At 56.2% G+C, this 26,172-nt stretch overlaps 2 protein-coding genes and 1 non-coding gene across 4 annotated transcripts; all 3 read right to left on the bottom strand.

Moving 5' to 3' along the window:
- Positions 1–185: 185 nt before the first annotated feature.
- Selenow (selenoprotein W) lies at positions 186–4,478 on the bottom strand. Of its 2 annotated transcripts, XM_087200470.1 has the most exons (7): positions 4,405–4,478; positions 3,585–3,720; positions 2,157–2,181; positions 2,000–2,053; positions 1,744–1,818; positions 1,558–1,656; positions 186–534 (listed from the first exon to the last, which is right to left on the bottom strand). In XM_087200470.1, the coding sequence occupies exons 2-6, from the start codon at positions 3,680–3,682 to the stop codon at positions 1,576–1,578; spliced, it is 333 nt and encodes a 110-aa protein (XP_087056596.1). In that variant the 5' UTR covers positions 3,683–3,720; positions 4,405–4,478; the 3' UTR covers positions 186–534; positions 1,558–1,575. The 2 variants fall into 2 exon arrangements, with proteins under 2 accessions (XP_087056596.1, XP_004867096.2); XM_004867039.3 differs by lacking the exon at positions 4,405–4,478 and having other exon boundaries at positions 3,585–3,732.
- Positions 4,479–16,672: 12,194 nt separating this feature from the next.
- Nop53 (NOP53 ribosome biogenesis factor) lies at positions 16,673–24,534 on the bottom strand. The gene is made up of 13 exons (XM_013066411.3): positions 24,301–24,534; positions 23,582–23,646; positions 21,969–22,074; positions 20,646–20,845; positions 20,249–20,319; positions 19,219–19,314; positions 18,523–18,627; positions 18,253–18,444; positions 17,665–17,840; positions 17,490–17,556; positions 17,009–17,085; positions 16,868–16,924; positions 16,673–16,729 (listed from the first exon to the last, which is right to left on the bottom strand). Exons 1-13 carry the CDS (start codon positions 24,522–24,524, stop codon positions 16,723–16,725), a joined length of 1,443 nt encoding a protein of 480 aa, XP_012921865.1. The 5' UTR covers positions 24,525–24,534; the 3' UTR covers positions 16,673–16,722.
- LOC147821355 (small nucleolar RNA SNORD23) lies at positions 17,347–17,455 on the bottom strand. The gene has a single exon (XR_015447231.1). It is a non-coding gene; the product is annotated as a small nucleolar RNA SNORD23 (small nucleolar RNA).
- Positions 24,535–26,172: the final 1,638 nt, after the last annotated feature.

Below are 26,172 nucleotides of genomic sequence, written 5' to 3'. Positions count from 1 at the left end.
TAGCAAGACCTTGTCTCAAAAAAAAATATTATACAAAGATCCAGGAGCCTGGGTCTTGTTTCAGTGAACACCGGGCTGCACCTGTTCCCTCTGCAGAATTCAGTACTATCAAGCGCCTACGTAGCAGCAAAGGGAGGGGGAACAAGGAGCTGCAGGGTGGGGACGGACACACTGGACACAGGCTGTGCACTCATTCACCTTTATTACTGTGAACCATTTCTTCATTGGCCTCTGTTACTGGAAACGGGGTCCCTACCCTGACCCTCAGCTCCCCTGGAGGAGGAAGCCTGAGGCCAGATGTCACCAATTCGGAGGGGGACCCGAGGTATGGGGGGTGAGGCAGGGAGTGGGGACCGGGAGGTGTGCAGGGGCAGATTCTGGCAGACACACATCCCACAGAGGCAGAGACTGCGGCATCGACCTCCATCCAACCCAGCAGCGGTGAGAGCATCGGGGAAAGACCAGGCATCCAGAGACATTTCAGTCCCTCCCGTCATGAAGCATCGCTGGCTGAGGTGGGGTCAAGTTCCTGAGCTGCAGGGAGAGAAGGGGGTGAGGGAGCCAGTTAGCAGGGAAAGAGCAGGGTGGGGCCGGTGTTAAAAGGAGAAGCCGAAGCCGGGGTGGCACAGGCCCATGATCCCAACACTCTAGAAGGCTGAGGCAGGAGGATTCCAAGTTCAAGCCCAGCCTGCTCAATTTAGCAAGACCCTTTCTGGGGCTGGTTTTTTTGAGATGGGGCCTGGCTTACAGTTCAGGCTGGCCTCAAACTCTCGGTGATCCTCCTCCCTAAGCCTCCTGAGTGCTCAGATTACAAGCATGTGTCACCATGCCTGGTGCAAGACCCTTTCTTGAAGTAAAGGGGGCAGTGGCTCAGTATGAAGAAGGCCCCAGGTTCAATCCCCAGTACCACCAAAAAAAAAAAAAAAAATTCTAAGAAATGGAACTTGAGCTGAAAGCATTTAGAAACTAGTTTTCTGGCACAAAGCATGCTGGGAGCAGCAGTGCCCAGTGTGTGGACTGGGACATTGGTTCTAGAACAAAGGAAAGACTGGAAACCATCAGAGATCCAGGAAATGGTGGGAAGTAGCTCTAGGCTCTGGAGTCAGAGGGCAGAGCCCTGCTCTGGACCAGTCTGGCAGGCAAGCCTGTTCCGGATGTGGGGCTCTCATGGAACAAAGGCAACAAACCAAACCAGACTCAGAAGGCGCTGAAAAGTGTGTCTAGTCTGAGGGACCAGAAGTGGATGCTTTCCCATACACCGGCTGGAAACTCGCACCAGGCAGAGGTGACACAGGACAGCCCGTATCAGTCTGGGAGCGGCCAGCCATGGTCAGGGCATTCTGCAGTTCCTGCCGTGTCACTCTGGAGAGTTCCTAGAAGGATCAGCACCTGATGGCAATTAGTGACCTCCGTCTCCAACACACTGGGAACTCTAAGTGACCCCCGCACAGGAACAAAGACTTCAGCACCTCTCCTTCCCAAAGCAGGAGGTGGGGAAGGGCTGCCCTCCGCCCTCACCCTCGGACCCAAGGGCAGTACCGGCTTCCTGGCCCTCACCTCTGCCTTCAGGGTGCACTAGCCCTGAGCCAAGGCGGCTTTGATGGCGGCCACCAGCTTCCGAAACTTGCTGTTCGTGTCCACGAAGCCATCACCTCCCTGGGAGGGGAAAGAGGAGAGGTGGGCTGGCCCCATGCTCCAACTTCAGCCCACCCACGTGCTGTCCTCACAGGCGGACATACACACCTTCTTGGAGTGAACCAGCTTCCCGGCTATGGTCACTTCAAAGAAGCCGGTGGACTGGGGCGTCCCCTCACCACACTGAAGAGAGATACGGCGGGTGGGGTGGGGATCAGTGCCCTCCAGGACACCACCACCCGCCCCCGTCCCAGGGTGTGGGCAGCAGCAAGTGAAACCCTTTGCTCCTGTTAGCCCACTGCCACTGAGCCCGAGGGAACAGACAAGGCCCCATCTGACTCCTCATCCCCTTTCCAAGACTCACGATGTCTAGGCATCCGGGGAACTCATCTTCCAGCTTCTCCTTGAGCTGGAGATACTGAGAATGGAGGGGAGGGGGTCAGAGTTTGCAAAGCAGCCCCCTCCCCAGCCGCACCCCGCATGCTCTGTCCCCAGGCACCACCTGGCGGCCAACCCCTTACCTTGGGCTTATAGCCTCAAGCGCCACTGGAGAGGTGGGAAGCAGAGGTGAGATGGAGGGGCCAGGAGTGAGGAAAGAGGGACAAAGAAAGCAAGAGGCGGCAACATCCCCACAGAAGAGAGAAGACAGACGGTGATGAGGAAATGCCCAGAGACAGACACAGAAACCCGGCCCGGGCAAGGAAGACAGGAGACACAGGAGAGGAGGCAGGAAATAGAGGTGACAAAGCAATGACAAGAGAGAGGCGGGGCAGGGAGGGAAAGGGAGAGAACTGCGTTAGGGACGAGCTGTGTAAATCACATCCTTCCCTCTCCCAGCTCCACAGCCCCCATCAGCCCCGGATCCCGAAACCTCCCAGTGCTCAGAAGAAATAAGCTCCTCCAACCCCACCAGCCTCTGCTCCCTCGAGCAAATGGAGACATCAAAGCTGGGACAGGTCTGAGCCCGCATGGGTGTCACACAGACCCAGGTTGGAGCAGCCCTGTCACCTGCAACTGTCACCTGGACCCCAGGCTGGTTTTTGTTTGCTTTTGTTTGCTTCTCCCTCTCCAGCCCAGGCTGGCATTGAACTCCTGATCCCCGAGGGCGGGGTTTACAGGCATCAAACTGGACCTGCTCCTGTGTCACTACAGCCTGTTTCCTCTCCTGTAAGATGGACAACTCCCCTTCCATAAGGCGTTTCCGGGAGGAGAAATTCACTGAATGGGTATTTACTACGGGCCTACTGCACGCCAGCAGAGTCAGGTACTGGGGACACACTGAATAGCATGAGAAAATCGCAGGTCTTGTTAAGACTTGCCCACTAGCGGGGAAAGGGGACCAAAGATGTCTAGATGTTCAGTACCTGAACCCGTGGCCCCCATCAGCAGTAATTGTTTGGACCACACCACTGTGCACTTAGATGGGAAAACTGAGGCCAGAAAAGAAGTGGGCTTAGCAGCAAAGGGCACCCACTGGGTTGGAGCCCAGAATGCCTTTTTCTTTTTTTACACAGGGTATGCAGTGCAGGCTGCCCTAGCTCACTATAAATAGCCATGAACTCGCAGAGATCCTCCTCCCTCGGCCTCAACAGGCTCAGACTACTGCAGGCGTGCAGGCCACCACGCCTAGCTTCGTTCAAGATTTCTCCTAACACAGGCAGGGCCATTCGAGACCTTCTCCCCGAAGGGTCCCCAACAAGAGGCTCCTCTGGACGTGGGGAGGGGAAGCTAAGCCCGGGCGAGGCGCCCTCCACCCCACCCCACCCCACCCGCGCCGCGCAGCGAGCCGTGGGCGTCGTTTGTCCCAGGCGCCCCGCCACCCGGGACTACCCCTCCTCTGGCGGGCCCTCGAGATCCTGCCCGAGGCCCAGCACCGCTCCCACGGACCGAGAACGGGAGGACGGGGTCGGTGGGACGGGGTCCGGAGGAACGTACAGGGGGACTCTCACCAATAAACGACTCGCACCGATAGGGCCATGACGGCGAGCAGCAATGGCAACAACCGAGCAGCTACCTCCAGCTGCGCCGCGCTGCGTGCACTGGGCATGCGCAGAGCTGGGCTCGGCCCGCGGCGCGAACCAATGCCTGGAGGGGGACGGAGACGGGCAGGGGCAAGGGGCCGAGGCGGCTGGGGCGCCAAGCCCGACCCAACAATCCCGTCTGCGTGTCAGGCTGTTCCCATGTTGGACCAGAGGGGGTCTCGGCCCAGGGGTTCCCCGACAAGCCCACTGCGTGTCTCCTCCTGCCCCCTCCTTGAAATGGTATGGCCAGGGGGAGCTTCCCGGCCAGCCTCTGGGCGGGGCCGGAAACGGGCGTGAGCGGGAGGGTGAGCCGGGGCGGAGGCGCTGAGGTGCTAGACCGCCTCCTCCCCAGAGAGGCCAGAGCCGGGAGACCCAGGATTTGGGACGCCCTGGACCGGAGGTGGAGAAGCTGTGAGGTCCAGGGAGCCTCCAGGCCCACCTCCCTTCAAACACGCGGGCGCCTGATGACCCCACAGACCCTGTTTCTTTGTTTTTTGAGACAAGGTCTCACTATGTAGTTCAGCTGGCCTCGAACTCGCATCGATCCTCCTGCCACAGCCTCCCGAGTGCTGGGATTATGGGCATGCCTAACAGGCCAAGTCTAACAGACTTTCTTTGGGCGCCTTCCTCCTATCCCCAAGCGGAAGGGTTGGTGCAAAGTGCTGAAATTGGGCGGCTGAGTTGGGAGGTTAGGATGACGCCTGTCTCTGAGCCTCAGTTTCTCCCTCTGGAAAATACGGGTACTCACCTGCAGGAGACGTTTGCTCGTTTATACATATGTCCTGGTACCGACTGCAGTGCTAGGTTCCAGGGATGCATCGATGGAGACACAAAAAGCCCTTCCCACAGGGCAAAGGTTTGGCAAGCAGGAAACAGGGCGCAGGAAAATAGTGCTTCCGCCTGGCAAGGCGCGAACATCGAAAGCCTTCGTGTGCCTGCGAGGATCAGGGACAAGGGCGGGAGCTGGGGCAGCTCCCTGAAGATCAGCTCTGCCAGAGGCTTCCGCCTGCAGCCTGGTCTCCTGTGGCTGCAGGGCCCCAGTTATTAGGCAGGTTGTTAAACATTGGCAGGCCTGAAGGACAAAGGAGGGGTCCAAAATGGTATGCATTGCCGGTTAAGAAAGGGGTGTCCAGGGCCGTGGATTTAGCTCAGTGGTGCCGCCGTCTGCCTCTCAAGTGCAAGGTCCTGAGTTCGATCCCCAGTACCAAAAAATAAAAATAAAGAGAAAGGGGTGCCCTGGCCGTAATGTGTCTGCTGGTTTGAGGAGCTGTGTGTTAGTTGATTTAAGACCCAAAGACGCAGATGGAGGCCGGAGGACGTATCAGCATCAGCGCGAGGACAGTAGCAGGTCCGGGTGAGGTAGAGACCAGACCAGCCCACGGAGGGCAGCAGCTTTCGGGTCGGGGAAAGGGTCGGAGCTTCAGCCTGGGAACGAAGGAGGGGCCGAGTGAGGCTCTTAGGGGCCTTAAACCGGGAAGTTAGGATGGGGAGGTGTGGCTTCAAGCTAACGTTTCAGCCTTTCATTATAGGAAAATAGAGAGCTGGCCGTGGTGGCACATACCTGTAATCCCAGCACTTGGGAGGCTGAGGCAGGAGGACCCTATAAATTCGAGGCCAACCTGAACTACATAGTGAGACCCTGTCTCGAAAAAAACAAAACAAAAACAAGGAAAGTGTCGGCTCTGTCTTTTAAGGCCATTCACACTTGGTGTTGACCCAGGCTGACTGGAGGTGTGGGGGTCGGGGGTCGCCGTGTAAGCTTCAGATAACAGAGACAGACAGGGTGGGCATCTTGGGTCAGAGAGGGCATTGTCGTCTAAAGGCTGAAGGTTCGATTGAGGGTGTCCCTAAAGGCTGGGCTAGAAGGCCATCTTTCTCAGGGGCCAGTGTGATCAAGAAAGAGAAGCGGGTGTATGAAGACGCTGTAGATCGCGGCGCATTTTGAGGCGGATGAATCAGACCCAGTGGGGTAGAGGGGCCCCAGGTCAGGCTGAGAGGTTTTCAGGAGGAAAACCGAAGGAATCTGGTGGGGAGTTTTCGCAGAGTAGGAGCACACAGCCACCGAGTAGGAGAAGACGGGTCCCGGGTCCGCTGGAGGTCTGTAGGTTTGACCGAGCGATCAGTTTTTCCTGTAGGCGGAGACCGAGGAGTCAGTAGTTGGATTTGCACCTGTGTGGAACAGGTGGGGTTTGGCTTCTTTTTTAGAGATGAGATTTAGTCCAGAGAAACTGAACGAAGTAGGAAGACCAGAAAATGCTGTTACTGTTGGTGTGGGAAGGATAACAATACAGAGTCCCTGTTACTGTGGCCTCAGGGTTTGGGGTTCAGGGTTTTGAGGTAGACCCTGTTTCCTGGCAGGCAGGACTGGAATAGGAGCGGGGTTGACCTCAGGTGAGGGCGGGTGTTGCAGAAGTTGTCCAATTAGGGCCTGAAATCCCAGCACTTGGGAGACTGAGGGAGGAGAATCACTGGCTCCAGTGCAGCCTGGGCAACTTACGGAAACCCTGTCTCAAAATTTTAAGAATGTTAAAAGGTTGGGGATGTGGCTCAAGGCCAGAAGACTGGTTTTGTACAGAAATTATTTCCACTCCGGAGGATACGTTCAATAAAGGTCATATCCTAAAAATAAATAAGAGCATGTTTTTTGTTTTCTTGTGAGGCAGTCAGACTGACAGCTGCTTTTGCTGAAAGCCATTTGCTCTTCACGTGGCCTGCAGCTGCCCAATGGGTAACTAAGCGCCACAGGAAGCCTGCGCCTCTGCCTCCATGTGGTTCTGGCTCCCTTGTGGCCTTTAAACTTTTCCTGTATGTAGCCACATTAATCACTTAGGGAGCCTCTGTCTAAAAACTGATAACATAGGTTTATTAGCCCTACCCCGCTTCAAGACTGAGGACACAAAGGCAAGAGGTTTAAACCGGCCGTGGTGGCACAGGCCTAAAAGAAGGCTGAGGCAGGAGGATCACCACAAATTCAAGGCCCGCCTGAGCTACATAGTGAGACCCTGTCTCAAAAACAAAAGTTTGTCCTGTTGCCTCAATTTTAATTTCCATTGTCACTGACGCAAGGACCCACCCTGGCCAGTGACACTGAGTCCTAGCAATCTCCAAACTTGAGGGTGCTATGAGGTCGACGGGTACCCATGGTCAGACCCTGATGGGATGGGAAGGTCAAAGGAAACAGTTAATAATGAAACACAAATCATCCACGCACGTCTTGAGGGAGAGTGGCTGGAGGCATTGCTTTATGAAATGAAATACTGGGCATGTTGGCTCCCGCTTGAATCCTGGCACAAAGGAGGCTGAGGCAGGAAGATCACTCCAAGTTCAAGGCCAGCCTGGGCTACCTAGTGAGTTCGAGGCCAACCTGAACTACATAGCAAGACCCTGTCTCAAAAAATAAATAAATTTTTTGCCAGGGATTTAGCTCAGTGGTTCCAGCACCTGCCTCACAAGCGCAAGGTCTTGAGTTCGATCCCCGGTACCAAAAGAAAGTAATAAATAGATAAATTTTTTAAATAAAGGTTCTTTTTTAGGGTGTTTTTTTTTGGGGGGGGGACCAGGAATGGAACTCAGAACCTTGAACTTGCCAGGCAGTTGCGGCAACGCCGGGCTACATCCCCTGCCCAATAAAGTTTCCGAATATAACACAATGTCCTATTCTCCAAATGGCCACCAGGAGGCCCTGCAGACTGGCCCCATGCCTCAAGATCTTACGCGCCGCGGCTCCCTTCAGCCACGCTGGACTGTTGCTCAGCTTTTCGTTTTGCTTTTTCTTTTTTCTCCTTTTTAAAAATTGAGAAGCCAGATGCGGTGGTGCACAACTGAAATCCCAGCACTTGGGAGGCTGTGGAGGGAGCATTGCTACGAATTAAATCCAGTCTGGGATACATAGGGAGACCTTGTCTCAAAAAGCCAATTAAGGGCTGGGGATTTAGCTCAGTGGTTTCGCCGCCTGCTGCGCAAGCACAAGTGCCCGAGTTCGATCTCCGGTACAAAAAAAAAAAAAAAAAAGCCAATTAAGAAATTAATTAATTAGGGCCGGGGATTTAGGTCAGTGGTTCTGCTGCCTGCCTCCCAAGCGGAAGGACCCGAGTTTGATCCCCCGTACAAAAAAAAAATTAATTAATTAATTAAAATCGAGGTAAAATGCACATAAAAATTAACCATATGAGTAGATGAGAAAAAAAAGAAAAGAAGAAAGGAAAAAAAAAAAAGAGAGAAGAAAGAAAAAAAGAAAAAAAAAAAGAGTAGATGATCCAGGGCTTGGGATTTAGATCCGTGGCGCCACATCTGCCTCACAAGTGCAAGGTCCTGAGGTCCTGAGTTTGACCCCCAGTACCGCAAAAAAAAAAAAAGAAAGACTAGAGATCCAGGGGTTCAGTATGTTCACAGACCTTCTCAGTTTTTTTTAATTTTTTAAAATAATTTTATTATCAAACACACACACATACAAAAATTAAAACCATTCAAAGAAGAACAATGCAAGGGAAAAAAACTACAATAATATTCAAATACAGTAGAACTCAACCAAAACAAAACTGAAGAGCATTTAAACATTTTTCCATATAACTTAAAAAAGCATATCAAGCACCAACAAGACACCAGGGGATGTGATTTGTTTCAGAAAGATCCCCAAAACCAACATTGAACAAATAGTGGTCTGGAAAAAAACTCCAATTAGCTAGCAGACTCCACATAAGCCAAGCTTCTCCCTAATTTAGATTTTGATACAGTTGTATGACACGCGATGGAAACACTATCCAAGAAATATGTTATTAGGCAATTTCCTCCGTGTGTATCCTTATTTACACTTTCAGTTTCTCACACTAGAGAAACTATTCGGTATTTACACATGTGTGTCCTATTTATTTCACTTAAGAGTATGGCCTCAATATGCATCCATTTAGCTATAAATGTCTCTAGTTTCTCATTCTTTATGGCTGAGTAGTACTCCATTTTATTAAAAAAAGCCCACATCTTCTTTATCCAGTCTCCAGTTGATGGGCGATTGGGCTGCTTCCAAGCTTTCGCTATTACGAACTGTGCTGCTATAAACTTGGCTCCACATATATCATTGTGGTATGATTCTTTTAATTCTTTGGGGAAGATACCCAGCAGAGGAATAGCTGGGTCAAATGGGACCTGAGTCCTAGTTCTTTGAGGTTTCTCCATACTGATTTCCACAGTGGTTGTACCAGTCTGCACTGCCACCAACAATGGAGAAGGGTTCCTTTCTCTCTACACCCCTACCAGCATTTGTTATTGGTTGATTTCTTGATAGCAGCCATTCTTTCTGGGGTGAGGTGGAATCTCAGTGTTGTTTTCATCTGCATCTCTCGAATAACCAGTGATGTTGAACATTTTTTCATATATTTATTTGCTGCTTTTACTTCCTTGAGAAATGTCTGTTTATTTCAGATGCCCAGTTTTGAATTGGGTCTTTGAATGTGGGGGGTCTGATTTTTTTCAGTTCTTTATATATTCTAGATAGTAGTCCTTTGAGGTATACCTCCTCAGTTTTTAAAAAAATGATTCTATTTCGCCACCTGCTGTGCAAGCGCAAGGACCCGAGTTCAATCCCCAGTACCAAAACAAACAAAAAAAGATTCTAATGTTACCAGAATGCTGGGGTCATGTCTTCTGTTTTTTTGAGACAGGTTCTCACTATGTAGCCCAGGCTGGCCTCGAACTCATAGCAATCCTCCTGCCTCAGCCTCCCGAGTGCTGGGATGACCGCAGGTCAGCAGTGTGCTTCTGAGGTTCATCCACACTGTACCCCACATCCACTTCAGCGTTCTGCATTTGCTGTTCTCCGGCTAGGATGAGTTCTCCTCAGATACACTCAGGGTTCCCACCATGACTCTTTCAGATCTGTGCCCTGTGGGTTCCCCTGACACCCTACTTACAACTCTGTACCTCAGGGCTGGGTGCAGCTCAGGGGCAGAGCGCTTGCCGAGGGAGGCCCTGGGGTCCCTCCCCAGCACCAGGAGAAACAAACACAAAAAACTACACTGGATACAACTGTGAGTGCCTTTAATTTTCACAGAAACCATGTATAAAAGGTCAAGTCCCTTATCTGAGCGTTCACAGACATCTGAAACAATTGAATTATGTAAAACCCTATGTGAAACAGGAAAGCAAACTAAATCATTTGTTAGCACCAAGTGAAATCTTATCATCCTCTCTCTGTGATAAGGTGTATTATCCCTTCCCAGCAAGTATCGAGGCTTAGAATTCAGGCATGTTGGGGGCCAAAGGGTGTCCATTTCATTTTCCTGTCCAGATTTTCATCCTTAAAAGGAAAAGTGATATTTCAAATTCTAAAGTTTTGTGGGGTTTTTTTTACCAGGCCTGGAAGCACATGTCTGTAATTCCAGCACCCGGAAGGCTGAGGCAGGAGGATCACTGTGAGTTCAAGGCCAGCCTGGGCTACATAGTGAGTTCAAGACCTGCCTGAACTTCGTTGTGTGACCTTGTCTCAAAAAAAAAAAAAGTGAGGCCTGGGATTTAGCTCAGTGCTTCTGCTGCCTGCCTCGAAAGTGCAAGGACCCAAGTTCAATCCCTGGCACCAAAAAAAAAAAGTGGCTACGGGCCAGGTATTTAGTTCAGTGGTTCCGCCACCTGCCTCACAAGCGCAAGGTCCTGAATTCGATCCTCAGTACAGAAAAAAAAAAAAATGCGTTTTTTTGTTTGTTTTTTGGCCGTTTCTTTTTTTTTTCCAGTACTGAGGACTGAGCCCTGTGAGCACTGAGCTACATACCCAGTCTGTTTTATTTTAAAACAGGGTCTAAGTTGCCTAGGTTTGCTTTGAACTTGTGACCCTCCCTCCTAGGCCTCTCAAGTAGCTGCAATTACCACACCCAACTCTCATAGCCTAAATTGTTTAAAGTAGGACTCACCAACTCTTCTTTTCCTGGTGACAGAATTTTCCAAAGCCCTATGAGTTCTGGTCGGGCCACTTCAGTTTCCTGAGGCCCACACAGGGGCCCAGCCAGAGGCAGGAGTCTGGGAGGGCCAATTCTGACCCATTTTGTGCAACCTGACACAGAAGTACAGGATCTGCAGATCCCCAGGCTTGTTCAGAAGCACTGGTGACAGTAGTGCTGCCTCGGTGCCACCTCCTCAGTGAGGCCTTCCCTACCAACCTTTCTGTTGTATGTGTCACCATTTACATTCCAGATCAACATACTGATCGTTTCTGGTTCCCTAGGAAGTTCTCACACACATCCAACCTGTCAGGTCAGTTCCTCCACAAAGGTCAGCGCTATCTGGACTTAAGACATCACAGGTGAGTTTAGCTTGTTCTAGAATGACATAGAAATGGAGCCACGCAGTACTGTTCATGACAGATTCTTGCCATCCACGTTATGTCTACGGAGGGCAGGTGAATGAGTGGATGGATGAACTGATGGATGGAGGAGCAGGTAGGTGGGTGACAGTGGTGGGCAGGTAGCTGAGTGGCTGGCCGGATCTGTGGCTGGATGGATGGAGAGATGGACAGTGCTCCTTGCCCTCTGATGTTTATATCCTCGTGCCACCTCCTCCTATTCGGGGGTAACCCCATATCCCCAAAGCACACAGAAGAGACAGGCTGTGGCTTCCGAGGCTAAATCGCTGTGGCTTCTGCCCTGCTCTCTGGATCACCTGCCCAGCTGGTGATGGGGAAGCCAGCTGCCATGCTTGGAGGAAGCCCAAGCAGCCAGGGGGAGAGGCCCACTCAGAACCTTCCCTTCAACAAGAACAGCAACTTGCCAGACAGGTGTGACGGCAACCTGGGAAGCTGCTCTTCCAGACTGGCTCTGGGCGCGGATAACTGCAGCCTCATGAGAAGCTCTGCCCCACAAAGACCGTGAAAAATGAGTCGTCTTCAACCCCCTAGGCTCTGAGACAGCTTTGTACCCAGTGACAGGCGGGTAAGTGGACAGACAGGCAGGCGGCGCATGAGTGGGTGGGTCAGTGGGTGGCTGCATGGATGGATCCAAGCACCCCAGGATGCACCGAGGCAGGGGCAGGGCTGAAGGGGAAGTAGAGGAGCCCTGAGTCTAGCCAGTGAGGCCCCCAGATGGAAGATCTTGGAGATGGCGCCCACCCGCCCCTCTCCTTTCTCCTCTTGCACCCTCACAGGTCTCCCCTGCTGCTCAGAGCTCACCTGGCAGCGGCTGTTCCTACCTGGCCGTGACCCTGCTGAGCTGCATGGACAGTGGTGCCCAGGGCCACTATGCAGCTTCAGGCCCCTAGGAAGGGCTAAGGCAGCAGGCGGCTCCCAGGAGCCAGAACAGGCCTGCGGGAGCTGTGACACCCATGCACCAGGGCACCTCTGTCCTCCTGGGCTTGGGAGGGCCTGGGTTCAAGTTCTTGCCCCAGTGGATCTCGTCTCAGGGGCACAGAGAGAAGCAGCTTTTTCAGTGTCGCTCAGCTGCTAAGGAAATCAGGCTGCATTTCCTGCAGTCTGGGTTTGACAGACCTTGGCCCACTGTGCCATGTGACGCACCCCCTGTCCCTGATACCCCCACAGACCCGAGCCACACCCCAGCCCAGCCCCTGGTGGGCACCGCTGTGCCCTTCCCAGAGCACCTCGGGAGGTGCCTGACTTCTAGTGGCCACTGTCAGTGAGGTTGGTCACCCTCCATCACCAGCTCCCCATGAGCCCCCACCTACTGGTTTCAGCAGCCACTGAGGGAGGACTCTGCCCGACACATTATTTCACAATGGCTGGAAATGATTCTCTAATCTTTACCATTTCTCTGTGTGCATGTGTGTGTGTGTGTGTGTATAAGCACACATGTGTGACAGGGCTAGGCTGCCCTCAAACTTGCAATCCTCCTGCCTCAGCCTCCTGAGTGCTGGGACTACAGGTGTGCACCACCATGCCCAGCTTCCAGCTGTCTGTTAAGCACACTGTACATGCCAGATGCACACGAGCCCATCTGACAGCTCTGGGTGTGCAGGGCTGAGAGGGAGGCTGGGAGACTGTAGGTATCTGGAGGACAGAGGAAGGACTTGACAGACATGTAAGCAGGGACCCACGCAGTGCTCCTGACTCTACCTCCTGTGCCGGTGGGGAAGGGGGTACAATCCCAGCTGACCTCCTGGAGGAGCAGGAAAGGGGAATGAGGCTGACATGCCTTCAAGGAGGGGAAAGGTGGCTGGACTCAAGGTCTAGATGTCCCTTCAGAGACAGGAACCGGAGGAAAGTGGGGAGTGGGGGCGGCATCAGGGCAGGGTTTTTTCCCTTTGGTACCGGGACCTTGAGCTTGCCAGGCAGACTCGGTGCCACTGAGCTACACCTTCGGCCCTCAGGGCAGATTTTAGACAGGTCTCTGGTCCTGTCTGAAACCAAGTTGTGATGGGATTCAGCAGCTGATTCCTATAACCCAGAACTCCGAGGGACGGCTGCAGGCATGGCTGGATCCAGAAGCCGCTATGGCCGGGGGTGGGGGGGTGGGGATCCATGTCCCACCTATGTCCCACCATCTCCTGTCTCCTCTGCTTCCTCAGGTTTCACAGGTCTGGAAGCCCAGAGCCTCGGTGTGGAACCCCTACCACCTGGGGCACAGGCGGCCGGGAAGGGGCCCCTAAGTGTCCTGCGCAGGAAAGGGGGTCAGACAGGCTGGTTCCGGTGCGGGCCGTGGGCGCCCCCTGGGCTGCTGTCTGCGCATCTCGATTCCCCTTGAATTTAGAAGCTGCTGTTTCCACCTTCGGTCCACACCCGCGGCTCCGGGTGGACTCAGGGCGACCCTGTGCATTTGGGACCACGGGCGGCGCTCTCGGCTTGGCCACTGGGCGTCACCCCGGGCACCAGGTGCCCGGACCCCTAGGCACGCCCACCCTGCCGCCCCTCAAGGGCCCCCGCAGACCAACCACCGGTCCCCCGCGGTCCCCGAGAGCCTCCCATGTCCACCCCAGCCCACTCAGCGTAGTCGTCCTCTTGTCTCCACCTCAGCTGTTGGGGGGTTTCTTGCTTTTTGTTTGACTGAGTCTCGCTATGTAGCCCAGGCTGGCCTCGAACTCATGTCCCAGCACCCAGCCTTGTACTCGGTTTTATTTCTGTGGTACTGGGGATTGAACTGAGGGCCTTAGCACTGAGTTACCGACCCCACCCCCACCCCCACCCCGGCCCTTTCCCTGTTTTTTCCTTTTGAGATAAGTCTCACTACACTGCTGAGTTGCCCCGCCTGGGTTTGAATTTTCTATCCTCCTGCCTCAGCCTCTCCAGTGCTGGGCTCACAGGAGTGCAGCACCAACTGAATCCTGTTTTTTAAAAGTTTGCTCCACTGTAGAAAACCCGGAAGAAAGGCATGGTGACACACAAGTCTGTAATCCACCCCTTGGGAAGCTGAGGCAGGAGGATCTTGAGTTTGAGTCCAGCCTGGGCTACACAGCACCACCCTAAAAAATGTTGGAATAAGGAGGAAGAACCTCTGGAATCCCCCACCCTGGGAAGAGCCTCGGCCGGGGTCTGGAGAGAGGGTAGCAGCGTGGACCGTGACAGGCCCCGGCCTCTCAGGAGGCACCGGGCTCGAGGCGCCCCGGCCGCGCGGCTTCCTCCCCTTCCTCGGGCGCTCCGAGCGCTCCCCGGCCTCCGCCGGTGCCCCCGTCCGTCCCGTTTCCTCCGCGCTTTCCCAGGACCCAGCAGGAGTCACGAGCTCACGACTGCGTGCGACTGGCACGGGCCCCGTTTCCACAGCGTTTATTTTCCCCTGCAGGGACGGCGAGCGAGTCACGTCCGGGTGGCAGCGGGGACACTGAGGCACAGAACGGCCACGCGGCCAGCGAGTACCGGCCTGACGGAGTTCCTGGTTCGGGCCCCAGGCACAAGCCGAGATGCGCCTCCCAGCCGCCTCCTCCGCCAGCCAAGTGGGCGGCGCAGCGGGCGCGGGGTTACCCAGCCCTTTCCGAGAGGCAGGGTTTCCTTCTCCAGCACCGGATGGAACCAGGATCCTCGCGCTGAGCTACACCCCCGGCCCCCGCTTTTTTTTTTTTGGACACGGTCTCACTACGTAGTTCACGGGAGCCTGGAACTCCCACCAGTTCTGCCTCTGCCTCCCGCTGCTGGGGTTACAGGTGTGCGCCACCACGCCTGGTTTTTCATTGATACGGGGGGGGGGTGTCTCACTCCCTGCGATGCCCAGGCTGGGCTTGAACTTGTGATCCCCTGGCTCAGGCTCCTGAAGGCTGAGACCACACCCAGCTCTCTAACGTTTTCAAATTGCAGAGGCAGAACCAGGCTTTGGTGGTACCCAGAGCTTTTACCATTTTGATGCCGAACAGTTCTGTTTAGGAAAAATAACCAGACATTACAGATTCAGAGGCGCAGGGCCTTGGAAGGGACCCGGGACAATAAGAGACCTAAGAGTTTTGCTGTTAGCACAATAAATCCGCCACAGCCTTCCAGCAGCCGCCAGGGCCATTTTCAAGCCCTGAAGTGGAGAACAGAGAAGGGCCCTGCGGAGGACGGTGCAGAAGCCCTGCAGGGTGCTCCCGGGCCCCAGGCGCCTCCTGATGGAGAATCCAGACAGCCAAGGACACAGCTGCACCCCTGCCCCTGCCCCAAGCTGATGGGGATGCTGGGGGGGGGGGCGCCCTGTCCCTGGGCCCCTCCCCTCCCACGGTTCCGGTCCAGTCAGTGCGGGGTGGCGCCTGGGGGGGGGGACACACAGCCCCAGCCTCTCCAACTGTCCCCGCCCCACCCCCAAACAGGCACACAGCACTTCCGAATCTGAAAAATACTCCTTTTTATTTAATACAGAGGAACCTCAGAAACAGCTCCGGAATGTCACGATGTCCTGAGGTGGGGCTCTGACCTCGGCGTCTTCTTGTCTTCTACAAACTGCCTGTTTTCAGGAACAGCTGTCCATGAGAAACCTCTCCAAAGGCCACAACAGAAAGGACTTAACAGAGAACTGTGAACACTGAGCACTTCTGCCTGGTAAAAGACCCCACACGCAAGTCAACAGCCTGGAGAGGCCTGCACTGTGACGGACCTCAGACCCAGGGAATAAAGAGCTACCAGAAATCGAGAAGGCAACAAAGATCCCTGATGAAAATGGTCCGAAAATGAAGCAGCACAGAGGAGGAACCTCGGGTGGCCATTCCCGTGCTAGGAAAAGCCAGGCATGGCGCTGCAGGCCTGTCACCCCAGGTGGGGCTGGCTACGTACGTAGCCCCGTCTCCAAGGAAAAATAAAACACGCTCCCACCCCCACCTCCTGGGAGAGAGGCCACAGCCACAGCCCGGCTCCGAGGCAGCTGCCGGGAAGCAGGAGGCGGCAGTCTGGATCCCGACAGGCCCCTGATATGTGTTGCTCTCAGGCTACGGACGGAGAGCACGACCCCACCTGGGAACAGGAGACCGAGACCCTGCTTCCACCCGCACGCTGCCTGCCCACCCGAGCACCAGGGCTGCGTGAGGCAGGTGCAGGTGTCCGGGAAGGGAGCAGAGGCCTGCACTGACTCTGGCTCCGAGGAGACCACCCTGCATCCCTTACAGAACAGACGCTGGTAGAGGGGGCACAATGGTCATTACAAGGCCTGTGATCCCCAGCTAGTCAGGAGGCCGAGGCAGGAAGATCCCAAGGTCAAGGCCAGCCTGGGCACCTTAACAAGACCATCTCCAAATAAAATCCAAAAAAGGCCAGGGATGTAGCTCAAGGGCAGAGCACCCTGGATTCACTCCCCAGCACCCCACACCCACAAGCTCTTCTGTCAGCCTGCTTCCTCACAGCCTATGGCACTCACACTCCTTTATGGGGCTGCTGCGGCTTCACTGGGTTAATCCACTCCCACCAGCGGTGGCCACGCCCTCTCTGCCCTGCTGGCCCTGGCACCCACTCCCCACCAGCTTCCTCAGATGTATTTCTGGTGCTAGGGTTGGACGCAGGGCCTCGGGCACACTTAGCCAGCCCAGCCCTCAGCTTCAAAGCAGCCAAGCACTGTTCTCTAAGTCCTGGGCAGCAGGGGACACCAGGGGTGGCAGAGAAGCCAGGTGGGTGAGGAGGAAGCCACACAGCCCGGGGCAATGGTCACAGGTGCTTTATTGAGGGTCAGAGGCTCCGGCGTCAGCACTGCTACAACCTAGGGACAGAGAGAGGGGCTGAGGAGCAGCGCCCCTCTGCTGCCACCCCAGGCTGACCAGGCCCTGTGACTGGGGGACATTACAGGGACCAGGGCTCCTGGCCGTTTCTGTCAACATGGCGAGGAGGGGACACTCACTGGATCTCTCGGAATGCCCGCTTTTCCACCAGCTTCACCTTGTACTTGCGCTTGAACCTAGGAAGCACAACAGACATCAGGGACTCGAGCACACGTCACCCATCCCCAGCCCAGCCCGGCCCGGCCCAGCCCGGCCCGCACTTGGCTCTCTCGCGGGGCTCGATCATGTTCCGGCGCTGGAAGCTCTTGAAGCGATCCCTCAGGATATTGCCCTCGGGCTGCGGCAGAGAGGGAGCTCAGCAGGCCGGGTCTGAGGGCACAGACCCGGGGCCTGGAGCTGGGTCCGGGATCAACAGGAAGGAAGGAAGAAAAGAGAACAGGGCACAAGGCCAAAGGCCAGGGCCACCGGAAGTGGCACGTGGAGCACAAGGAAGCCCAGGGTGGGAGCCAGGTAGGCCCCAAACGGTCACCCCGAGACCCCACGGAACTGAAGGGCCAGCTGGCAAGAAAAACCACCCATCCCTCCCCACAGGACCCCGTGCCCTCAGCCCCCAGACAACAGCACCACCGGCCCAGCCCGGGGGCAGCCAAGGTGTCGCCCACAGCCCCTGGGGGCATGGGGAGCAAGGATGGTGTCATCACCGGGCACAGTCCCTGGGACATCGAAGTCGTGGACACACACCTTCAGGGCCCGGAGTGAGCCGGAACGCTCTGAGCTGAGCTGCACATCAATGTCAGGGGGCTGGTACCTGCAAAACGCAGCCCGGGGGTGCCCTGAGCCCAGGCAGGGCAGGAACCCCAAGTCCCAGGGCCCCCAGGCACAGCAGGTCTCCCGGGGCGTCCCTTCTGGGCCTCACTTGAGCCGCCCCAGCCTGCGGGGCTTGTCATCCTCCGCCAGCCGCTTCAGCCGCCGCCACTCCCGCCGCCGTGCCAGATCTGCCAGCCGCTGGGCCACCTGGGCCTTGATGCCGCGCAGCCGGAAGAGCTCCTGGTGCCGAAGCCGGGCAGCCCGAAGCATACCCTGCTGCACCCGCTGGGGGAAGGGCCGGGTCAGCACCCAGGCCCCCAAAGCCTGGTCCCCACGGCCTGCCCTGCCCCTGCCCCTGCCCACTGGCCACTCGAGCGTCTCTTACACGCTATTTTTCTGCTGCTCCTGGGGATGGAACCCAGGGATGCCCCACCACTGGGTAACACCCCCAGCTCATTGTGAGACAAACTGGTTAAGTTGCCTAAGCAGGCTACAAACTAGAGATCTCCCTGCCTCAGCCTCCCAAGCAGCTGAGATCACAAGGAGGCACAAGACACCTGGCTTCAGCAGCTGTTTTTCCAAACTTCCTTTGCTCTCCGCTTCTCTGTCTGAGATCCCCACCTCTCTCTCATGCACCAGGGCAGCAGGGGCCCGCGCGGGTGACCCGGGAAAGGGAGGCAGCCAGCCCGGTGCTCACCTGCGTGCGGGCAGCCTTCTCCCGCCGTCGCTGCTGCTCCGTCTTCTTCTCCATGGTGGCAGGCCGGGCAGGTGGGGGAGAGGTCCCGGCTCCCCCTGCCTCACTAGCCTGGGGCCTCGGGTCCTGGCCGGGCTCGCCCTCCCCGTCTGACTCCTCCAGCAGCCCCTCACACATCTCCCGGAACACAGTCTCCTGCGGAGCGGGCGGGCAGGCGTCAGGAGCCAGGGGCAGCGGTGGGCAGGCGGCCGGGCGGGCAGGCATGGGGCTCACCTGGGTGGCGGCCTGCTCAACAAGGGGCAGTGCCAGTTGCCGCTCCAGCTTCTCCGCCTCCTTCTGGCGCTGCAGCTCCACCTTGTGGGCGGCCAGGAGCAAGGCCTGGGAGAGGGGAGCGGTGGGTCTGAGGCCGGCCCCACACTCACCTCCCCCCACGCTGCGCTCCCGCCACTCGGCCCGGCCCCGAGCTGCACACTGCCGTCCCTGCCAAGACGTGGGGGCAGACAGGCTCCCAGAGACGGGAGACGGTGCTGCCAGAGGCTGGCTCAGCTGAAGGGTGTGAGGCCTCTCACACCTGCCTGGCGGCCCTGACGCTCACTGCGCTGAGTCGTGACCGTCGGCCTGTGACCTGCACCCCGCACCTGCTCATGGGCGCACAGCACCCATGGCACCTGCTGCTCACGGCCAGCCTGGGCCTTGTATTTCTGGCAGTGCTGGGGACGGGACCCCAGGCTGGGTGTGCCTGGCCAGTGCTCTGAGCAGGGCCTGCTCACAGGCGTGGTGGCTCCAGCCCAGGGCGCCACCATCCAGTGTCCCAGACTTCCCAAAAGCAGCCCCCGTCTCGCCTGCCCACGCTGGGCCCTCTGCCCTTCCCACGGCGAAGCCCACGCGGCCCGCCAGCCTGGCTGGGAACGGAGGACAGGCCTAGCTGTCCCCAACCCCACACAGGGCCAGGCCCCAGCAGGGACCCACCTGGTGGTCCTCAAAGGTCGGGTTGTAGGAGGCTCCGGCAGGCGTCACCTCCACGGCAGGTGCTGAGGAAGGCTTCACCTGGAGACGCGGTGGGCGCTGCAGGGAGACAAGGCCAAGCCAGGGTGAGGCCGGCGCTGTGGCTGAACACAGCCCCAGGCTGAAACTCAAGTGACAACATGGTACTATTCAAAGAGGGAAGCCAGGTACAATGGGATACACCTGTAATCCCAGCCACCAGGGAGGCTGAGGCGGGAGGATCTCAGGTTCAAAATCAGCCTGGGCTACACAGTAAGATTCTGTCTCAAAAAATTAACCCCAGGAAGGAGGCTTTTCCCTCCAGCCCTCTGCCTTCCACCACGTGAAAAAGCAGCATGCGGGCTCCACCCTGAAGTGGAGAGTGGGCGCCCACCAGACAGCAAGCTGGCCAAACCTCAGGTCTACAAGTCCTGTATTTCTGGTGCTCTCGTCACCATCCTGGGACTCTGTGGCAGCCTGAAGGGGCCAAGATGGCCAGCCAGGAACCCGAGGGGAGCCCTGGCCGTCCCAGCTCGGGAGCCAGTGCCTGCACCCGAGACTGCTGTCCCAGGCAGGGCGAGCCTGCAGGCCAGCAGCCTTCCCGTCAGCGCAGTGCCTTCCAGTCCCGCCACTCCCTGCAGCCCGAAAACCCCAGGGAGAAGAACCAGGACTCCTGCTCCCAGGGCCACACAGGAGCCCATCGAAGCCCCGAGACTCAGGACGTGGGCCCACCTGCTACCCTCCAGATTCTCCCACCTGCCCCTCAGAAGCACAGCTGCCATGTGCATTTCTCTTTTCAGTGAGTCAGGGTCTCGCTGTGTGGCCCAGGCTGGCCTGGAGCTCTCAGTGACCCTCCCGCCTCAGCCCCATGCCCAGCCATCTGCACTGGAGCAGGGGGCGGAGGCAGGGGCCAGGCCACCCGGCAGACAGCGCGGGGGCAGGGCCAAAGGCCGCCAGGATGTGGGCACCGAGTCGGCAACTCTCCCCACGCCCGGGTCCCTCCAAGTGTCCTCACCCGCATGCCCTTCTTCTTGGTCTGCTCGAGGAAGAAGGCGTCCTGGCCGAGCAGTGGCCTGTCCAGAGGGTCTGCAGAGACAGCACGGCAGCTGCTGGAGGCTGCATGGTGTCACAGCCCAAGCCCCCCCCCCCCCAGTTTCAGAAGTGTGGCACTGAGCTCAAGACACATCCAGATAAAGTTCAGAGTGGAGGAGCCCAGGCTGAGGCAGGCCCCCACTCAAAAGCAGCACAACAGGAACGATGCCAGCCACGCAGGACACTCAATTTTGCCAAGAGACCCTGGAAGCAACACCCACAGAGCCTCCCCAGACACCCTGCTCTTGTGCAGTGTGTAACATGCACAACTGCCCATGGTGGTTCTGTCCCCACCCGCCGGGGACAGCAGCATCACTCACTGTCTGGGGCCCACAGATCGTAGAAGGGCCGCTCGATGGCATCCTGTGGTCCAGGCTTGACCTTGGGCTCGGGAGGGTTGAGGAGCCGGGACTGGGCCCTGCGCACCTTCCCGGGCAGCTTGCCTTGCTTCTCCAGCCGCTCCCATAGCTGCTCCTTCCGCCGGAGCCTCTTGGCGTTGGGGACCTGGTGAGCGAGGACGCTGGGCAGGGTGGGGGGAGACGCACAGGTGAGGCGGCAGGCAGCCTGGGGCCTCCCCAGCCCTCACTCCAGGGGCAGTCCCACCCCCGCCCCGACCTCAGGGACAGCTGCTCTCTGCCCTGGCACCTCAAGCCCACCACCCTGGCATCACCCGACACCCAGGCCTCCCCACTCTAACTCAGCTGCCCCGCTGCCCAGCTCGCCACTGGTGCCCTCCTGCAGCCCCTGGGACCTGGCCCGGAACACACTGCCAGGCACGGCCCCCAGACCCAGCTAGGCCCAGAACCCCCTGCGCTGGCCCAAGAGTCCAGGCCCCTTGCCTGCTCCCAGACACCCTCCAAAGCCCACATCTCAGACTGGCACAGTGGCGCTCGCCTGTCATCGCAGCGCCCGGGAGGCCCAGGCAGGAGCGTCACCTCCAGTTCAAGGCCAGCCTCACAGGCAGGGGCTAACTTGCTCTAGTAGGAGAAGTCACTGAAGAGTGCCAAGCAATACAGTACTCTGATCTGATTTACTTATGAAACATTGCCTGGCTGTGTGGTGGAATGGAAGGGGTTAAGTTTGTCAGCCTGGAGCTCACTTGGGGAGGAGAACAGACTGGGGAATTACTCTAAAGGCAAAACCAACTGGATGTGCCTGACACAGCTCAGGTTCTTAGATTCATTAAAAGGGTTCGTAAGTTAAAGCTAGCAGCACAAGCTACCGATTATTTCATCAGCTATTCCTGTGTATTGCATCTGGTCCACACAGCTATCTGAATACTAATCTCGTTAACTGCTTTTCTTACATGCCTAGCCAGTTACCTTAGGTTATGATGAAAGTAACAAATTGTATTCATTTTCAATATATCCATTGTACTTTGTACCCTGTCAATAGCAGATGCTTAGTAAATGATTGCTGAGTGAATCACTCAAATCAGGAGAGATTTTATTAAAATTAGTTTAAGTTTTATTTAAAAAACAAAAAAGTTTAAGGCCAGCCTAGCCTACATAGTGAGTCCCTATCTCAAAAGAAAAAAAAGCCCAAATCTGCCTGCTGTCCCAACTGCCTCCCCCACAGCCCTCCCAGAGGTCCCTCGGGCCAGGGGCTGGCAGGAAGGAGGGCCCAGGCTTGGGGACACTCACTCCTTGGGGGCAGGGATCTTGGATGTGTTCTCGAGGACGAGGTCGGCTCGCAGGGGTTTCTGGAGCAGCGACTTCTTCCGGGCCTGGCTGCTTTTCTTGTTCTGTTCTGGAGGAGAAAGGAGGGGTCAGGCCAGGGACTTAGCTCAGTGGCACCACGCCTGCCTGGGGCAAGCGCAGGTCCTGAGTTCCATCCCTGATACTGGGGGCGGAAAAAAGGAGGGGTCAGGGCCTTGGGCTTCCCGACTGCCAGGGGTGGCACCCCCAGCTTGGAGGCCTGCGTCCTGAGTCTCCCAGGTGCATTCGAGGAGGAGACCCCAGAGCTGGGCCCGGGATGCTCAGCCTCGCCCAGGGCAGGAGGTCACCCACAGCTCGGGCAGGGTGGAGGCAGCGCAGCGGGTGACACCAAGGCCCAGGGGCCAACTCTCAGTGCACACCCTCGGGTTTTCGCCCCGAGGCCTACCAGTGAAAACTGAACACAGCTTGCTAGGACAGAACCACACCCTTTGTCAACCGCAGAGGACCCCGCTCCTGTGTCCCCACTGTGGGAACGTGGGACCCCTTCACTGGGGCCCAGAGCTTGGGGGTCACCTGTGTCCAGATTTTCCTGCTAAAGCTACATGTACAAAAGGCCTCTCCTCTGCTCCCTAAAACCAGGCCCTCAGCTATTTCCTGTCTGGTCCATAGGCCTGCTGTCCCCACACCAATCTGCTCCTGCCTGTGGGAGTTGTGCTGTGACAATCACTAAAGTCCCCTGGGCCTTTCACTGGCTTCGGGCCACTGGAGCAGCTCCGGCTCTCATCAGACCTTCTGAGCAACCCCAGCACACGTGGGGAGTCCCGGCAGAGCAGCGCCCCATAACCCATCACTGTCCCGAGGAAGACACCCCGCAGCTTGCTTGGTTTGCTCTTCCGAATCGGTGGGAACCATGCTGTCAAGCAGGACAATTCCGGCCTTCCCCTTGCCACCTATCCCGGTACCTGTCCCACCAGGCCGCCCAGCATGTTAGGACCAGTTTCTTACCTTCTGGTTAAAAGATTCCCTCTTGTTCTTACCAAAGCTCCTATTTCTAACTAGAACAAGTCTGATTCCGCAGTGCGAGTCCCCAGCTTGCTTCTCTCCAACCAACAGGACTCACCCTAACTTGTCTCTTCCCCACTCAACAAGGCAGGGCAGGCATTTCCAAACACTCAAGTCACCACTACCTAAGAAACAAAACAGCCTGTGGCTCATATTCCACTCACTCCTGGTGCTCCTCTTTATATTAAAGTTGACTCTTGCTGGGTGCAGTGGCATATATTATAACCCAGGCTATTCAGGAGGCTGAGGCAGGAGGATCCCAAGCTGCAGACCGGCCTGGGCAACTTAGCAAGCCCAGCGTCAAAATAAAATAGAAAAGGCTACGGGTGGAACTCAATGGTAAGAGTGTTTTCCTAGCACATGTTGAGGCTCTGGGTTCCATACCCAGCACAGAGGTTTAAAAAAAAAAACCAAAAACAACGCTGACCCTTTTTAGCAGATGTTTGCCTTCTAAGCCACGTTGTTCATTGACACAAATGGTGTTAGGCTGCAGGAACCTAGCTGAGGCTGTGCACCACCACAAAAGCCCTCCTCACCTTTTTCCTTGAAGCTGGTGTCCACAAAGAAGAGTTTTTCATCGGGGGCCTCTGACAACAAGCCACTGGGAAACGAAAATGCAGACCATGAGCCCAGAATGTTGGAAAAGAACAGGTTTAACCTCTTAAGGTCCAGCTTTCCTCTTAGGTTCATTCAAAGCCCGTCTTCCCGCCATGGGACCCTTCCAGGCTGTTTTTTCCGCTGGTATTGGGGATCGAACCCTCTGCTACTAAGCAAAATCCCCAGCCCTGGGGCCGGGGATTTAGCTCAGTGGTTTCGCTGCCTGCTGCGCAAACGCAAGGATCCGAGTTCGATCCCCGGCACCAAAAAAAAAAAAAAAAAAAAAAAATCCCCAGCCCTTCTATTTATTTACTTTTGAGGCAGAGTCTCTCCCTAAACTGCCCAGGCACCACTCGAATTTGCGATCCTCCTGCCTCAGCCTCCCTAAGTACTGGGATTACAGCCGAGCACCACCACGGTGACTCAAAAATCAACATTTATGACGAATCAATCTTGAATTGATGCCTGAAATGTAGATACTAAAGCATTCCACTGTTCACTTAAACTTCAAGCCGTCGGGAGTCTCGGATACTTAATTTTGCCAAGTCTGACGACTCTATCAAGAGACACCGACCCGACAGCCCAGCTCAACCCCGGCTTCCAGCGTGGTGACCAGGACAGCCGCCCCCAGCCTCCCGGAAGTCCCGCCCACACGTACCCGGTCGTGCGCTCCTGGAGCCGCACGTCCTCCAGGAACTGATCAACCTCCAGCCCCAGCGGCTCCTCAGCGAGCCGCCGCCAGCCCCGTTTCTTATTTCTAGGGCCGCGCCGCCGCCGCCTCAGCGCCGGATCCACCGAAGTGGGCCTCAGCCCCAGGAAGCCAGTATTGGCATCCTTTTTCGAGCCCTGCCTGGCACCACCACCATTGCTTCCCGGAGCCATCTTCTTAAAGGAAGAACTTCGGTTGCTGGCCCTCCAAAATCCGGTTTGGAGCATGCGCGCGCCGCTCTCCCAGCCTCTCTCATGATGTACTTCCTGTGCAGCCATCTTGGTAAAGTAGTAAGCGCTTCGAAAGGAGGCGGGTGCCATCTTGGTGAAGGGCAAAAGACTCCTCCCTCTTCCGCCTTGTACAAAGTGTACAAAGGGGATCTGCCGATTCTCAGCGACTGGGAGATTATAGGTTCTTGGGGCTCACCCTGAGAAAAAAACACTTGTCCCAGCCACCAGGCGTCTTTGGTTCAAATCTTTTTATGTGTGGTGCTAGGGATGAAACCCAGGGCCTCACACATGCTAGGCAAGTGTTCTACCACTGGGCAACATCCCAAACTCGTGATTATTTCTTTTTTTTTTTTTTGGTACTGGGGATCAAACTCGGGTCCTTGCACTTGCGCAGCAGGCGGCGAAACCACTGAGCTAAATCCCCGGCCCTCATGATTATTTTTTAATAACGTTTTCTTAAAAAATAAAAAAAAAATCAGAACTTTCTATCAGTATCAAATCCATCGGAAGACACATTCCAATCTCAGAATGTTTGGCCTCTCAGTGTTCCGATGCTAGACTTCAAATCAACGTTAGAAATGTTGAGGCTGCGGGTTGGGGATTTAGCTCAGTGGTGCTGACGCCTGCTGCGCAAGTGCAAGGTCCCGAGTTTGATCCCCGGTACCAAAAAAATGTTGAGGTTGGAAAAATACAACATTAAAAGAATGTTAGAAACATGCACTATTAAAATCCCTAGAAGACACAGAATCATTCATCTTAGGTAAGCTACTTTGCTGTGCCACAGTTTCCTCATCTGTAAAATGGGGAAGATAATGTCAGGGTTTGTTTTTTTTAATCTTCTTTATGGTACTGGAGATTGAATCCAGGGCTTTCATACTGAGCTGCCTACATCCCCGGCCCTTTTTTTATTTAATATTGAGATACGGTCTGGCAAAATCACTAAGTTTTGCAAACTAGGCTCAAACTTGCCGTCCTCATACCTCAGCCTCGAAGGGTCCTGGGGTCACAGGCATGCACCACCACAGCCGGCTAATGGCAGATGATTCTGAAGATTAAACGAGGTAACATATGTGAAGCGCTGAAGACAGCTGAGCGAATAGCTATTGTTAGAGACTCGCCCGAGACGAGACTTCATCTCAGAATCAACTCATCTCCGCTATTTACAAATAAGGAAGGAAGCTCAGAGGCCCTCGGGGTCTGGCTCTCTTCCAAAGGGATGCACCGTCCCCTAAAGGCCACTCTTAATTCTAAGGGAAAAGGCACAGGGAGGGCAGGCGCCACGTCGGGGGACTCACCACGGAACCCTGCCAGATCCCCGCGCACAGGGCTTTCAGTGACCCCTGCCTGGCTCCAGAGAATCCGCCAGGGGGCGCTCGAGGCCGCGGTAGCCTGCACGCGTGGGTGGGGGTCGCAGGGCCAACGTGGCAGGGGCGGGCGCGGCCTCGGGGCGAGCCCTCGGGCGCTCGAGGTCCGCAGCGCCAGCTGCTCACCCCGGGAACCCCCATCCCCCCGGGTGGCTCGTCAGGGCTGTGCGCTTGGGTCACAGGAGTGCACGTGGGCAGAGGGCGTGTGCCCAGCTCGCGTTGCCCCA

The sequence above is a fragment of the Heterocephalus glaber genome, unplaced genomic scaffold (genome assembly GCF_053883595.1).
Source record: "Heterocephalus glaber isolate CG9 unplaced genomic scaffold, H.glaber_assembly_v1.0 deba00001744, whole genome shotgun sequence".
NCBI lineage: Eukaryota > Metazoa > Chordata > Mammalia > Rodentia > Bathyergidae > Heterocephalus > Heterocephalus glaber.
This window is presented reverse-complemented; position numbering and strand designations above follow the sequence as displayed.

What these genes read in the sequence shown, in the direction of transcription:
- Nop53 (XM_013066411.3), bottom strand. Translation starts at nt 24,524, where the DNA reads ATGGCTCCGGGAAGCAATGGTGGTGGTGCCAGGCAGGGCTCGAAAAAG. An exon ending in CTCCAGGAGCGCACGACCGG is followed by an intron (nt 23,647 to 24,300) that starts GTACGTGTGGGC and finishes TTCGTTTCCCAG; the next exon opens with TGGCTTGTTGTCAGAGGCCC. An exon ending in CACCAGCTTCAAGGAAAAAG is followed by an intron (nt 22,075 to 23,581) that starts GTGAGGAGGGCT and finishes TTTCTCCTCCAG; the next exon opens with AACAGAACAAGAAAAGCAGC.